Genomic DNA, 17,187 nt, shown 5'->3' on the forward strand with positions numbered 1-17,187 from the left:
AGGACATTGTAAAACTGCTCGAAAACATATATAAAGAGGGAACTGCTACAATTAAATTACATAAGGGACTCAGAGAAAATTAAAATTGAGAAGGGCGTGCGTCAGGGAGATACAATTACACCAAAGTTATTTACAGCATGCCTAGAAAGTATTTTCAGAAAGCTAGACTGGGAAAACAAAGGAGTAAACATAGATGGAGAAAAGCTAAACCATTTAAGATATGCAGATGACATTGTCCTAATCTCGGAAAAAGCAGAGACTTTGCAAGAAATGTTAAATGACCTGAACAGAGAAAGTCTGAATGTAGGGCTAAAGATGAACCGGAGTAAAACTAATGTTGAATCCGCAAACACCAAAGAGCGTCATAAGAATGAGTGGAGAAATTCTTGAAGAAGTTGAGGAGTACAATTACCTGCGACAAATACTAAAATTAACGAAAGATAATGAGAGCGAAATAAAAAGACGCATTACAGTTGGATGGAAAGCTTTCGGTAAACAGAGAGACATTATGAAAAGTAGCTTGCCAGTTTGTATGAAACGAAAAGTATATAGCGAATGTATAATTCAAGCTATGACGTATGGTTGTGAGACTTGGAAACTGACAAAATCGATGGAAAATAAATTAATTCGTTCTCAGAGAGCAATGGAAAGGTCAATGTTGGGAATATCTTTAAAAGACAGGAAAAGATCAACTTGGGTGAGAGAGCAGACTAAAGTCAAAGATATTATAGAAATTATAAGAGAACAGAAATGGAGGTGGGCAGGCCATGTAGCAAGAACAAGGGATAATCGATGGAGCAAGAGGTTGACTGACTGGACACCAAGAATTGGTAAGCGTAGCAGAAAAAGGCCAGACAGGAGGTGGACAGATGAGATAGAGAAATTTGCAGGGAAAACGTGGCAAAGATTGGCTCAGCCAAGGAATTCGTGGAGAAGGTTGGGGGAGGCCTTTGTTCAGTAGTGGACTTGTAATAGCTGATGATGATGAAAATGATGATGATATATATATATATATATATATATATATATATATATATGATGATGTATATATATATATATTTTTATGTATATATATATATATATATATATATATATATATATATATATATATGGTGATGTATATATATATATAGGTTGATGTATATATATATATATATATATATATATATATATATATATATATTAGGTTTTCTATATATATATATGATGTATATATATATATATATATATATATATATATATATATTGTCAGTGATAGTCATGATTCAGAGTTGCTGCCACCTCATAGAGGCACAGCACAGCAACTGTTGTCCCGCCGGATGTTCATTCCGTGGGCTCCAGAATGTGCTCATGACAGCTCCCCCAGATTATTATGAGGCTATCTTAAAAGTGGTATTCCTATACTACTGAGTAGTAAACATGCTATTGCAGTCATTGGAGACAAGAAAGATCAGTTATCAACACTTTAAAATGATTCATGATACATTGCCCATGTAAATTGGTTACTATACCACAAAGTATTAAAGAGAAGAACGTAATCTACCATATCGATTACTCGTAGAATTTAGAATGAATATAATGGAAATATTGAAATGCATGTTTACAAAAAACTGCTTATTGTCACAGTTAGAAAGTTACTGTTGAAGTAGACAGGTAGTATCAGTGTCCTGGTATAACATTTTTGGACCCAACAGTTGATTCCTGTTTGCTGCCTGCTCTCTGTCATGCCTACAGCTTGGGCACAGTATGTTCAACATATTCCTTAACGAAACTATCAAAATAAAATATACAGGCTACTAAGAAGCATTTATGATATTCCCATGTTTTAAGAAAAACAGCTGAAGCTGACTGAAATGCAGTTCATATCTCGACGTGTCTACGCTCAGGTCTTGGCATGGACAAACCAGTCTGGACCCTGAGGCCAAGTTGAGGCCGAGTTGACACCAAGAGTTACTGCCATACCCTCGTAAGTTATCATTTGAGTGCTATACTGAACCATGTAAATTCATTTCCCACAGGCACACCTTTCAGGTACTCACTGTCACGGCTCATACCTTCTTATCCCTGCTCCTCTATTATATCTGTTGCCTGATGTATCAACAACCAGTATAATTACCAGAAATGCTTGCGTCTTGACCGTTCCCTTTTGCACAAGAAAGGTAACACGGTTGTCAACGATGTCCTGGAGTGATTGTATGGGCATGGGTTTGTATCTGACGGCCAGGAGGGACATGAGGTTGCCGGCGTAGCTCCGCGTCAGCACCAGCGTGGCCAGCATCCACGCACCCACCAGTGCACGCTCATACCACCACCAGCCAGACACACCATCCATATCTATATCTGGACGGGTTGTAGTAAGATTTCTGCGTCATTGCTACAAGTAAGTAATAATAATGAAAAAAGAAAAAAGTGAATAACCGTCAGAAAAAGAAAAGACTAAAAGTACTGTCCTGAATACGCAATGTGGCCTCAAAGGCATGTCTGTCCAAAATCGAATTATTCTCTTATCTGAATGAAGGAGCATTATCACATAGCCAACAGCCATTTTTATTTTTAAGACTCACTCATTCTTTATCATTTTTTTTTTTTTTTGATCATCAGGAGCATAAGGGCCCAGGGTTAGGCTACTCTATCCCGACATTGAAGGCAAAGCTGACCAGCTTCAGTCGCCCCTGATTGACATTACGTGAGCAGTAAGTCCTATCCACCCCTCGGATGTAAACCTTACAGGCACCATTCAGGAGCAGCTTAACCCACTAGACCACAAGGTGTCGCTTTCATCATACAGAAAAACAAAAATAAATACCGGTATGTTGGTGTAAGAAAGAAATCAAATTTGATTTTTACTCGCTAAATCCCATTGGCATTTCGAAGCAGAATATTTTCAGGCAGTGCATGTATATCTAGAAAGCACTCAGAGACTGCATGCCTCTGCCAATGCCATTGCCATTAAAAAGATCTGGATCCGGATCCGTGGAGATAGTGTGTGGAATGCATAGGATCCGGCTCTGCTCCAAATTGTAATCAATTGTTCCTTGACCCGTGGACCAATCTTCCACAAAACTTTAATGAAATTCAACGAGAACTTTTGGAGATACTGTGCGGGATACATAGGATACGGATTCGGATCCACCACGAAATTTAATCAACGCATTCGACATAATGTCACCGATATTCATGAAGAACTCTTGGAGATTTGTGTGGGATACACAGGATACAGATCCGGATCCGGTCTCAAATTCAATCAATTCTTCGATGGCCCATGTCCACCCTTCCACAAAATTTAATTGCAATTCATTGAGAACTTTTGGAGGTACTGTGTGAACAAACAAACGAACAATGAAACTGCCATAGGCAGAGCGTTTGCCGCATGGATCCCCCTGTCCCCCCTCTTCACCCCCCCTTCCCCCTCTTGTCTGCTTAGTTTTCACCAGCATGTGGACAGAAAAGCACTTGCCGGATGGATCCGATTGTGTCTGCTTAGTTTTCGCCTGCATGTAGGCAGTCTTTTGGAGATTTTTTTTTGTGCTTCATTGCAAAGCACAGGATGGGTTTACGAAGCTAAAAATTGCATTACCAAGTGAGCCAGATGTTTGTCTTCAGTTTGGTAAGGCAAAACATTCGATTTTCGAAATCTGAAAAAATGGTGCCTGGACCGGCCACTGGGTCCTGACGATTTCTGGATGCGTGGCCATTGAGGGGTTTCAACCTCACACCCAGCCTTTGACCAATTTTGGTGAAAAACAATAGGTTTCCAGCGTTTATGGATATCTACCTTCGGATTTATTTTTTCAGAACGATTGGCGAAAATTTCAGACCTATGGAGAGCAGTCATAAAACAGAGAGACAGACAGACAAACACACGGAACTGACCAACATGCTTGCCAAATCTTTTGATTCCAGCAGACAACAAACATAGGTGAATACATAACCTCTCCAACTTAGTTGGTGGAGATAATTATAGAACGAAACTCAACAAATTCATTATAAAAACAGGAACTGAACCCTTACTGCACAAGGTTTTACTGTATGTCGTCACGTAACCTGATCTCCATCTGATTATAAAACTTTGCAGATTTATGTATAGGTAATTACAGAAGAGAGCATGTCACCGTATTAAATGGAGGTAGCGCTGGAGATAGTGTTTTGTACCCTGATCAGCCCCAAACTCATCATCTAAAAACAAAGAATTACAAAATAAGAAAATTAGTTTTGGCAACATCATGTCCAATGAAATAGAAATCTACAAATGATTCAAGTCCCGGAACAGTGGCTCCATCTCACACGTCTGACAGTCTGCACTTTTTTCTTTATAGGAATGCACTTTACCTACAATTCATTTAAACATTTCTTGATACTGATGAAAAAGCAGACACCTTACCTTGCAGCAAGAGTACTCTGATACTGCCGAAAATGGTAATCTGACGAGATAGTTTGTCAAATATACAGGACGACAACTCCAAAATCACCATAATCCCAAACAGTGATGCCAGGATCGCCATCCAGACTACTGGGGCTAAGGGTAGCAGGAAGCCCCAGGGATCCACCTCAGGTTTACTACGCCCAGTTATGAGTCTGCCGTACATGATGGCGACGGGAAATGTAAAGTCAATTACTTCGGCTCTTTCTGCTGTGATGCCGTATAAGCCAAGGCCAATATCTACCTCCTGTGGAAAGAAGCTATTTATAATACACTTATCATAATTACAGTGACAACTATCCAGCTTTATTCTACCAACTGCAATATTATTTTACTTGCCTTAGAAGAAACTGTGAATTGGCAAAACGCGATTCCCATTCATTCCTGCACTTCACTTCTTATATCAGAGGTGTTTCTTGCAGCTTCTTCTACCGCACATTTCTCAGATGTTAGGAGAATATCAAAGAAGGTACCAGAAAGTCCACTTTAGAATGTTTTATGAGGATGGCTAGTGTCAACAGGAGGACGTGTACAGGGGGCAATGGTAAGAGTTGGCCAAAGCTGGAGATCTTTGGGATAGGTGGCAGGATTTTCTAGATCATAAGGCCACTTTTTGTCTACTACTCACTGCTCCTCCGTTGCCTTTTGTATCCCACTGGCCTGGTGGTTAGCGGCACTGGGCGACAATTTTTTGTAGCTCATGTGTGGGTATGCACTGATTTAAAGAAAATTAATTTACTGAAGTGGCCATAATATAGGTCGTAATAGTGATTACATGAATGGTGAGTATGATGCATAGGTCATGATAGCCGTGGAAATGATTTAATGGCTGTAATGAGACTGAGGGTGCTCTTGGCAATGGTGGTAGTAATAATATTGGTAGCGGCAATAATAACAGTGACATCATCGTTAGCGGTGATGAACGGTATTATTTTGGTAGTAGTAGTTCTGTTAATCGTTTCAGTGATGACAGAGATAGTGATAGTAATAGTAGTGTTTATAGTGTTAGTAATGATAGTGGCAGTGACGGTTGGAGTTAGGGTCATTTCTTTCTAAGTGGTTTGGAGATTTTCTTGCATCTCCTCCATTAGCAATTTATTTCGCCTATTACACTCTTAAATATAATTTTGTATGTCATTGATACAAACCTTGTCGACAGTAAGACTAGACAAATAATACACAAGAAAACAAAAGCGTAGTAAGTATATAAAATACCGTCAAAAAGGAAAACGATACCAATGCCACCTCCACCCATTATCCAAAGAATTTACTTCCTCACACACTAACCTCTCTCACCACCATTCCCATCATGCCTGTCCAGGAACCATTCTTCAGTTTTATTCCCCAGTCCCCATCAGGTGGCGCAATGAAATCATACCTGAAACACAAATAATTACATATGGATAACATGTCATTTGAATTTAAGGTAAACAGGGACTAACGGATATTATGAACTTAAATTTCATTCATTTTAGTATATATTTAATTTCTTCTGTTTCCGGGCTATTTCAACTGGCTCTAGAGACAATTTGAACTTAACTACTTCATTCACCTCTAGGATATATATATAAACAAAAAATGAAGTTAGCTCGAAAGAGATCAGAAAGAAATCCTCGGGTTGAATAGCTTGTGGTACAGAGAGAAGAAGGAAAAAGAAAAAGGAAAACCAATGACGAAGAAAAATAATAAAATAAAAAGAAAGAATACAGGAAAAGAAGACAATAAAGTAAGAGACGTAGAAGAAGAAAGAAAAAGAGGAAGAATAAAAACGAAGAACATGAGGAAGATGAACTAGAATGAGATGAAGAAGAAAAAGGAGGGGAAGAGGAAAATAAAAACGAGAAAGAAGTGATTCATGAAAAGAACGCTTATATTTATGCCTACTGACTGCAGGAAGATCAGTAGGACAGACGGCCAGAATTAGCTAAGACACATTCTCTTCCTTGATGTCCCATAACAGTCGAATTTATAAACAGCTCCCCAGTGAAGCAAACTGTTTCTAATAGTCTGATCAGTGGAAGAATCCAGTTTACGGAGAGGAAGGGAGGGAGGAAGTGAGGAACGGGAAGAGGTGAAAGGTATTGGTGGAAGGAAAGGAGGACACCATAAGACAACTTCTGATCTACAACCACCCACCAGCAACATTAATTATCATGCATTCACTGTCTTTTTAAGGTACTATATTATTTTCACCATAACTTAACTTGGCCTAAAATTTTCTTTTCGCTCTTGATTTACAAGCTATACCAAAAAATTGACCTATCGCTAGTTACGAAGACGTATTATGAAGATGAAGAAACGTATATATTATTCAGCGGAGATCTTTTCGTAGTGAAAGAGATAAGTAAGGCCCCACCTAACCCTCCAAGTAGAAACGTATGTTCATGGCTAAATTAATTATCAGCAGATAGCAATAGTAAAACTAGAAACTATTCAGAAAGCGCATACCTCCGCCAATACCATTAAAAAAGATCATGATACGGATCCATGGATATAGGATCCGGATCCTGATACGGATCCGCCCCAAAATTTATTAATTCTCTCTTAGTCCACGGGCCACCTTTTCTAAAAAACTTCATTGAAATTCAATGAGGAGATATTGTGCGGGATACTCCGGATCCGGATCAGCATCCAGATCCGCCCCAAAATTTAATATTTTTTCCCTTGGCCGATGACCCACCGTTCCACAAAATATAATCAAAGTCCATTTATAACTTTTTGAGTAATCCCGCCAACAGATCCGTGGATATAGGATCCGGATTAGAATTCATCATAAAATTTTATCAGTTCTTTCTTGTCCATGGCCCACATTTCCACAAAATTTCAGTGAAATTCATTGACAACTTTTGGCGATTTTGTTCAGGATACATCGTATCCGGATCTGGATCCACCCCAAAATATCATCACTTCTTCCTTCGCCCATGACCCACTCTTCTGCAAAGTTTCATCAAACTCCGTTTAATCATTTTTTGATTAATCTTGCTAACAGACAGATAGACAAACAAACCGACAATCAAACAAATGCGGCAAAAACATAGCCTCCTTGGCGGAGGTAACAAGAGCAATACGAGATTGCAAACCTCCTCCAAGGCATAACAATCTCCCATTCGTCAACATCCCTGCAATATATATATATATATATATATATATATATATATATATATATATATATATATATATATATATATATATATATGGAGCCTTTGTGGTACAGTGGTCGAGTGTGCGTTTCGTACACTGGTGAACCAGGGTTCGCGATCCGCCAGGGTAGTAAACTTTGGGAGTGTTCACTTGGCCACGTACTGCATTGGCGGACACAAGGGGTGCTGTGGTTGAACCAGTGTCGCTTACTATAAAGTGTGCTTGCACCCAGTCGGCTTGTGCGGGGCGATTACACTTGGTTCACAGACTACACACACATCCAAAGCCACTACAACACTACAGTTACACTTACAAGGACTTCTCACCCTACATACAATCTATACCAGACAGCCTAAGGCACTTGGTAGAGATACATTGGCTGTATCGTCCCGACTTCGGTCAGGATAGGCCGGTCCTGCAGTGGATACTCAAACGGCTGATGATGATTTATATATCTATATCTATATATCTATATCTATATCTGTCTATCTATCTATCTATATATATATATATATATATATATATATATATATCTGTCTATCTATCTATCTATATATATATATATATATATATATATATATATAATTCCTTGATCCGGATGATGATCCGGATCACCACCAAAATCTAAAGGAATGTTCTTTGGGTCATTCCCTACCCCTCCAAAAGATATCAGTTTAATCCATTCACAAGTTTCTGAGTAATCCTGCTAACAGACAAACAGATAAATAAACCAACGTCGGCAAAATCATAACTTCCTTGGCAGAGGTAATAAAACTCCGTGGATGAATACAGTAAAGAAGCAGTATAACTCACGTAAAATTCATAGCGTGTGCGATGGTCTCCAGGAGGGTAGCTTTGGCGCTGAGGATAACCAGCCTCTTTCCTCCTGGTGCGTCTGGGTCGTCCATAACCTTTGTCCTGGTAGTGGGTAATTCCTCTCGCGTCACCAGCAACCGCGGGCCTTCAGACAGACTGCAAGAGAACATAGAATAGACAGGTGATAAAAGAGTGGGCTACAAAGTCACGTAGGATCAAGAGGGGCATACTGTATGCATGAAAGTAAGAGAGGTCCTTAGATTTAACCCTTAGCACAAGCAGACAGCTGAGATCCTCAACACAGACTGCAAGTATATGTGAATGAGCTAGTTAATAAGTTCCCCATCCCGCAAGCAAAACATTAACCCCTTCAGCAGAGATTATTTTTTTTAACTTCTTCCAAGTGCCAGAAATACAAACTTACCCCTTCTCACTACTCATATAATGTAAGGAGTTGCCATCAACTGATTATGGTCTGTGATAATAAATAGATTAACCCGTATTCCATAGTCAGAAGTAGCAGCATTATGCTCGAGCCAAACACCCTTGTACTTACTGGTTCAGAAGCATCAGACTACTAGATTCCCTTACAACCTAGTCTGTGTTAGTAGAATCTAACAAGAAAACTGATAACTGAAGTTACGATACTAGTCAGATTCCAACTCATAACCCTCGCTCTGAGTGAGGGAAGACTGAACTATTTAGTCATTATTGTACATAGCAAACTCCACCCTTGGTTCGACCTTCATTCACCTCAAAGTAAAACATATGCCCCCCCCCCCCGCCCGCCCTGCCCATTGACCTGCTTCTCCTCCCCCTACCCATTACACCAGTCTCTACTTTCCTTTTACCCCACTGTGACTTGCTAGTAGAAGTGGGTGTGCCAGTCGCCGTGGGTAAGATCAAATATGTTATTATTATTGACTATGTTTTACAAAGGTGAAGTGATGAAAGAAAATTGTAAACAAGAAAAAATATGGAAACATAATTTTCATTATTTTAAAAATTAACTTCCTATGGGCGATCTTTAAAAATATATATAGCATTTTATACTGAAAATTAGTAATATAAAAATTCTTCAATACACGTATCAAGCAACGACACTCACGTATTATACTTTTCTGGAAAAAGCGGATAGTAATGTCTAAAAACTGAAACTTCATGTCCCATCCACGAGGCAGCGAGAAGTGGGATGGTATCGTGGTTAGTGTAGGGTTGGTAGACATAAATCTCATACCTGAAATAAAATAGTCCCTTCGTTTAGAATTAGATGCAGTCATATGTTTTTCATAACTATCTTAACACAAGCTGTCATTTTGCATACTGACGGAGTTCCTAGGGAGGTGGTATAATGGGCAAAAAAGAAAGCTCTGGATCGAGAAGTGACTGGTTACAGTGGTTATGGCTATGTATGGGGGTGCTCTCACCCTCATTTGAGTGTATGGAGATCTGAGTGATGAGTTTTCCGTAACTGGTGGTGTTCATCAGTAGTCGGTCTTGAGCCCCTTATTGTTTGTTATGGTGCTAGAAGCCCTCTCATGTGACTTGAGAAGTGGACTCCCGTGGGAGATATTGTATGCAGGTGATTTGGTGTTCATTCCAGAGACTGAAAAAGAGGTGGAGGAGTGAATTAGGACGTGGAGAGATGGTATGGGGCACAAAGGCTTGCGAGCAAGTGCACATAAAACAAAGGTGATGGTATCAAGGGTCGGTGGTGGTACTGTCATAGAAGAGGGAGAGTGGCCATGTGTGGTTTGCCACAAGGGCGTGGGAGGTATTTCTATTTTATGCAGTTTTTGTGACAAGTGGGTGCGTAAGAGATTATTGGTATCAGAGGTAGATTGCGAGCTAATGCTGATTTCATGTGTGTGGTGTGTCACGGAAAGCATGTGGAGACAGTTAGGCGTGATAAGTTTGATCTTGCTGGTGAGTCTCTTGAGTGTGTTGAATAGTATTGTTACTTGGGAGACTTGTTATGTGCTGGAGGTGGGGCTGGAGGTACCTCTGTGGCTAGAGTGAAGAGTGGTTGGAAGGAGTTCAAAATGCTGTTGCCTCTCCCGACACTGCGAGGGCTCTTCCTCCATACTAAGGGATATTTGTATGTGGCATGTGTTAAGAGTGTAGTGCCGTATGGTAGTGAGACCTGGGCAGAAAAGGGAGAGGATATTAGCAGGCTCAAACGTAAAGAAATGACAGTGATTAAGTGGATGTGCAGTGAGTCCTTAAATGAAAGGCGGGGAGGGGAGACTAAGTTTACTATGGAAGAGTTAAGAGAAAGGATGGTACCTGAGTTTTTTGGTGTTGTGATGATGAAAGGTTGATTGAGATGGTTCGGGCATGTGGTGAAGATGGGGGATGACAACTAGGTGCAGAAAGTGAGAAGTGTGAACGTTGGTGGTAGGGCTGCAAGAGGCAGACCGAAAAAGACCTGGGACGAGGATATAGAGAGTGATCTCTATGATAAGGGACTAAATGGGGAGGCTGCCAGAGAACGAGCAGCGTGGACAGCCGCCGTTAGGTGATCAGTGCTGACACATGCAGGCATGTTGGAGCCCTTATAAATTAAACGAGACGAAGTAAGCTTGACCTCAGTATTGGTGTATGTCTCAGTAACATCAGCATGGAGTTCGCTATGGAGAGGGTCTTCTCTAAGAATCGCATATGGTGGAGCGTGAGGTGGGTAAGGACGAGAAGCCTGGTGGACCATACCAGGACTCGGCTCTTGAGGGACCTCTGGGTGAAGGCAACGAGGAAGGCTAGGTCGTCACTCACCACCACCATCATCAGGGACCGCGACACCTGCATCAACTGAAAATTAGAGGGACATATTAGCTCAATGCTCACAGACTGATATTGTGTATGGTATAACGTTGAGAATAGTGTTACACTCTAACATCTCTGGAGTTTCAGCAATTATTATATTGAAACATCCATGACATTGTGAGAAGTGGACACAAACGAAACATACTCACTTCAGTGATTTAGTAAAGCAAATTGTAAGTAAAGCAAATTGTAAATAATCTCTTATTTACGACGGTATCGATATTGAACGTTGTTACTCTGTTCCTTCCCCTTTTTACGGTGTGCAGCCTTTCACTTACAAATCTTCCATACTGATATTATAGGAACTATATTTATGCCCCCTTTCAAGGACCCCGAAAATACTCTGACTTTCAAAAGATCTGGCATAATGCACTCAAATGTGGAAATTCAAGGACAAAAATCTTACCATATAAGCTGGCCACAGTTACTACATCCAAATTCCCAATTCTTTTCCATCCTTATATATTCTGCCTGTCCCAAGACCTCACTCCATTTCAACTTCCTTTCCTTTTTTAGCATCATCCCCATTCTCATCATAAACTAAGCTAGTAGTATTGCAAGCTTCTCAATCAGTAACTCATACCTGACGGAAGTGTATTCTCATATTCTGTTCCTTTCAGATCAGTCTGCTACTAGTGAACGCGTGCATAACATGCATCACAGAATACTTAATTTGAACAAACAAACCGCTGTCTATGTTTAACATTAATTAATCGTCTGTATGGGATATCTTATGCGACAGATGATGATACTGTGTATTTTTTTTTTTTTACGGGTTTTATAAAAAAATTAAAGTGATCATTAATAACATCAACTTTCTGCTAAAAATGGGGAATAATTTATTATATAATTTCCACAGGAGAAAATAACCATCAAATATCTCAAGCTTGTTCATGAACGAATCTGACTCATGGTAGTTAAGCGTAATTCAGGTCTGGCTGGTAGTAAATTATCTCAGTCACTTCATTCATCATTTTTAAGCACCTTCATTCCATATGCTTGCAATATCCTGGTCAAGTACGACAGCCGCTATCTGTTTATAGCACAGAAAATGGAAGCGGTTACCTCCTACGTCATAGTAGTGGCAATACTTCTTTCCTATCAACAAAAGGTTGATATATTGTACTACGATAAATAATACGACAGTAAGCAATGGCTCTTGAAGCCTTGTAATGGCAATGTGATCTTTGGAGTCCAATCCTCTTACAGAGTGTACAAGACCTTGACTTGTTGGACTAATAAATGTGTCGATACTATTGTCCGTAACTGTTTCTGGTGCAGATGACGAGCCTACACTTGATTGCGCTGTGATTCCTGGATGGGGCAGCTGCAGCGTCCACTCGAGAGCCAAACCTCTTCATATATCCCTACACCTCGCCGTGGGAAGGATCTGGTTTGGTGCTGATTACCACTAATGGGCACCGGATCCCTACACAGTGGATGTACTGAACTATGCTGGTAGGACAACCCCGCAGAAGCAGTTACTTATCTGTGGTTGACAGATCTGCTCAACCAAAATGACCGAGGGTTGAGAGACAACAGCAGCAGCAACCGCAACAACAACTGACTATATCAAGTACGTTAGTGTAACCCACCTGGCGAACCTGTTGGACAACCAGGCTGATCTGTGACTGTGTGGAGTTTACGTCCTGGCTGGCCACCGTCACCTCGAATACTGCCACTCCCAGTGACACTCGCAGCGTACCCACACTGGCCATCTTTATACAGGGCAATCCAAGGTTATTTTTTATGCAAAGAAGAAAGAATCAAAAACTAGAAGGAGGCAAAAGTCGATCCATTTAAGAAGAAAAAACGAGTTCATGATTTGCTCCAACTCGAGATCCCTGGACGCTGATGTCTGCTCTGTGTACCATTTCTGCATTTTTTGTTATCCAGGAAAGTCTAGATTAAGTTGGGTTTGTTTTCCGAGTATCGAGTTGGATTAATTTGTTAGTCAGTTATACAGGGTTAATCTGTTAGATTAGCTTTGGTTAAGATGGGTTTGGTTACGTTTGAGTAAAATAACACGATATGAAACAAATGCATTCGGGGGCCGAATGCTAGTCGCCCGCTAAAATATGTTGTTGGATAAGGTACACCCGAAAGCGCTAATTTCTCCCCCTCCCCTAGTAGCCAGAGTCGTGGTCAGTGAGCGACCAGGCGATCGAACGCCCCACATCCACCACCCCTCCCCCAACCCCAGTGTAAATGTTGACAGATGTGGAACGGCCAAAACTGGTGATATTACAGTTTGTCATGACTGTTTTTTTTTTAGACAGTCAGAACCAGTAGGGATAAGTATATAAAGCCATATAATGTGTAATACTGTGCTGTTACCCTCAATATATGAGATTGGGACGAAAATGAAAGAAGACCTACAATGTATTATGCATCATTGTTTATACACTTACGTCCTATATTATAAGGTTACAAATAAGTATAGTATAGTCAACAGCATCTGTTGAAAGTTATATCTTTTCTCATACTATATTCTCGCTCCCACCTCCACCACCTTTCTCTCTGGGTTCCTGTCTCGATCACCACCAAGCATCTCTCATATCCTATCGTCCCCCACTCCCGTCCATTGTTAACCAGCACTAACTAAAATAATGATGAAATGATCCATCAGGTACAGATCATATTAATATTATCATACACCTCTGTATTAAGCACAATAAAATCAATAACATACAATACTTTGGCATAACTGCCAACTGTTTCATCAAGTAAGCCTTTATGTGACAGACGCAGTGCAAGTTGGACCTTGCGTTACGAAGATATACGGTTTTTTATCGTTAACCCATCACATCCCGACCGATTTTCCACCACTGACTCCCCCCAGTCCCGACCAATTTTGGGAAATTTTTTTTTGGCTCAAACCTCCGCTTTTGGTGAAAAACATTGAAAATCCATAGAGAAATTGCTCACCTGAGGTTTAAAATACTCGATACAGGTAGCAGTACCTCCTTACCTTACTGTGTTTTCTATCAGGCTGGCTCCAAAGAAAACGAGTTCTATGGGAGGGTAACTATTCCACACCACTCATAAACGGTGTTTATTTATTTATTTGGTAGAAATTTATATGTAGTACGAGAATATATTGGTTTTCAAACAGTAATATAGACAATATAAGCATTGTTTCACTCAACATACCTGACCTTTTTTGATGACATTACCTGATCATCATTTGTGACAGTTTCTTCCTCTAATGCTATGTAAAGTTTGTCCTCCACATTGTCATCGATTGGGGAATCACTCTGGCCCTGAATGTCTTTATTGGCCAGGTCAGTGGTAACAGGTGAATTGCCGAGACAATGGCGTGCAGGGGGAGGGAGGTTATGCGGGATAAGGCATTGTCCCTGCCTGGCATCTTGTAGAAGAATAGAGGAAGGTGTTTTGTGTATACTTACCAAAAATCACACGCGAAAATTGAAAATTGTGCAAATTATGAACCTTGCAATTGCTCAATGTATCAGTACGTTGACAGATCTAGCTGTGACAAATTGTTGCAACGTACCCATATGTCGATGGGATGCCTCAGGTTAACACAGGTTATGTGTGGTTTTGGATGTCCATTAATTCATATTAAAGTGGCAATTCAAGCCTCACATTATAAAAGCACAAGGTTTACATTCCTGTCATTACTGCATTAACCAAATAAATCAGAGAACCACAAACTGTCTGCTTTAACGAAAATATTCCAATATCTTGTCACAACAGTGACACAGTGTCATTATGTATACGATTGACCAACATTAAGTCGTATACATAATGACATTGTGTCACTGTTGTGACAAGAGGTCGGAATATTTCCGTTAAAGCAGAGAGTTTGTGGTTCATCAGAGCCGATCCCTGTTTTGTTTCGTTCATCCAATAATGACAGGAACATAAACCTTAAATGTTTATAATGTAAGGCTTAAATTGTCACATTAATATCAATTAATGGACGTCCAAAAACCACACAATCATAATCTGTGTTAACGAGAAACAACCGTATGTCCTTCTAACACAAGGTCCAACTTGCTGTGCATGTCACGTAACAGCTTACAACAGGATGAAATAGTTGGCAGTAATACCGACGTATTGTGTTATTGATATATTGGTGCTTAATACAGAGGTGTGTGATATTATTAATATGATTAGTTCCTGACGGATCATTCCATCATTATCTTAGTTAAAGTTGGTTAACAATGGACAGGAGTGGGGGACGATAGGGTGTGAAATGCGTTTGGTGGAGACAGAGACAGGAACCCAGGGAGAAGGGTGGCGGAGGTGGGGACAATAATGTATGGGGAAAAACACGATATCTTTCATTAGATTCTGTTAACTATACTATACTTATTTGTAACCATATAATATAGCACGTAAGTGTATAAATAATAACGCATAATACATTGTAGGTCTTCTTTCATTTTCGTCCCATTCTCATATGTTGAGGGTAGCAATACAGTATTACACATTATATGCCTTTATATACTTACCCCTACTGATTCTGATTGTCTAAAAAAAAAAAAAAAAAAAAAACAATCATGACACTATAATATCACCAGTTTTGGCCGTTCCACATCTATCCAACAACGCTTACACTGGGGTCGGGGGAAGGGCGGTGGATGTGGGGCCTTCGATCGCCTGGTCGCTCACAGGCCACGACTCCGGCTACTAGGGATGGAAGAAATTAGTCTATCTATCTATCTATCTATAGCCCGACGCCCTAATCCCGCAAAGGGTGGCCACAGACAAAACGCTCCCAAGTCACTCTGTCACCCACCAATTGACTACCCTCCCCCCAACTCACTCCCCCCTCCCTCATAAACCTCTCAACTCCATCCCTCCACCTCATCCTCGGTCTACCCCTCCCTCTCCCTCCCTCCACCTTTCGGTAATTACCAACAAAGTACATTTGAAGAAAATTCTCAATACTCTAGGGAATTCAGTCACCGCGCTTCGCAGTAAACCTGGCCATAAAAAAAAAAAAAAAATGGCGGCTGCCATTTGTCTGTCATTGATCCAATCCACACCAAAAGTAATAGGCTTCTGCACATCCAAATAATTGCTATTTTCCGAAGGCTTGGTGAAAATTTGTCCACAGCTTTTTGAGATAAGTTGGGAACAAACACACACACACACACACACACACACACACACACACACACAGACGCTGGCAAAAACATTATCGCTCCGCCCTGCTAAAGGCGGGTGATAAAAAAAACAATCGCTCCGCCTTGCTAAAGGAAGGCGATGAAAACGCATTATCGTTCCGCCTTACTAAAGGCGGACTACAAACAATGGAAGAATGATCATCCTGGGTAAAATCAAACTTATCGTGTAGTGTAAAAATTGCACAGAGAACGGAAATCTGCTTCCTGGACACACTAGAGATCAGAATCAGAATGAAACACAGACGAAACAGAATTCCAGACTTAACCAGTTGTATACATGAATGAGTGATTGTATTAGAGAGCTCTTGTATTATAGGACTGGGCAGAATAATTGGTGTGTGTGTGTGTGTGTGTGTGTGTGTGTGTGTGTGTGTGTGTTCATATAGCGTTTATTTATTCTTCTTCGTAATAAATACTGCGTTGATAGAGAGAGAGAGAGAGAGAGAGAGAGAGAGAGAGAGAGAGAGAGAGACTGTGTACTTACCGATATGTTTCGGTCGACAACAAGAATGATACAGATGTCAGGTTCCTTTACAGCTGCCAACATAACACTCACTGCCTCTGTCAACACCATTTCCTTCCGTCTCATTCCTGTGTCATGTCAATATACTTCAGTTGTCACACTGGTTATTGTCTATATGAAGATGGCTGGAAATAGAAGGAAGGAATGGAAAGGCGTACGATGAGGTGGTGTGAGATGGAGGGAAAGTAGGTTGATGGTGGAGGACAGGGTAACACAGGTGATATACTCATGACTGCACCTACATCAAGAGAGTGGATGGCGAGCGCTCCCACCCATCACATTTAAATGATCTCTAGTGTTTTTCG

The 17,187-nt window shown here is 40.5% G+C and overlaps 1 protein-coding gene across 1 annotated transcript in view; it reads right to left on the bottom strand.

Annotated features, from left to right (window-relative positions):
* LOC145399722 (uncharacterized) overlaps nucleotides 1-17,187 on the bottom strand; it is a 56,517-nt gene that overhangs the window by 11,947 nt on the left and 27,383 nt on the right. Inside the window, exons 5-11 of the mRNA XM_080272269.1 lie at nucleotides 16,844-16,950; nucleotides 12,796-12,918; nucleotides 10,992-11,185; nucleotides 8,375-8,533; nucleotides 5,708-5,798; nucleotides 4,382-4,667; nucleotides 2,117-2,340 (exon numbers count right to left, since the gene is read on the bottom strand). Coding sequence (XP_080128395.1) covers nucleotides 2,117-2,340; nucleotides 4,382-4,667; nucleotides 5,708-5,798; nucleotides 8,375-8,533; nucleotides 10,992-11,185; nucleotides 12,796-12,918; nucleotides 16,844-16,950 — 1,184 coding nt within the window. The remainder of the gene's footprint in view (nucleotides 1-2,116; nucleotides 2,341-4,381; nucleotides 4,668-5,707; nucleotides 5,799-8,374; nucleotides 8,534-10,991; nucleotides 11,186-12,795; nucleotides 12,919-16,843; nucleotides 16,951-17,187) is intronic.

The sequence above is a fragment of the Coenobita brevimanus genome, chromosome 50 (genome assembly GCF_032717465.1).
Source record: "Coenobita brevimanus isolate Jiangsu-jjx chromosome 50, ASM3271746v2, whole genome shotgun sequence".
Classification (NCBI taxonomy): Eukaryota; Metazoa; Arthropoda; class Malacostraca; order Decapoda; family Coenobitidae; genus Coenobita; species Coenobita brevimanus.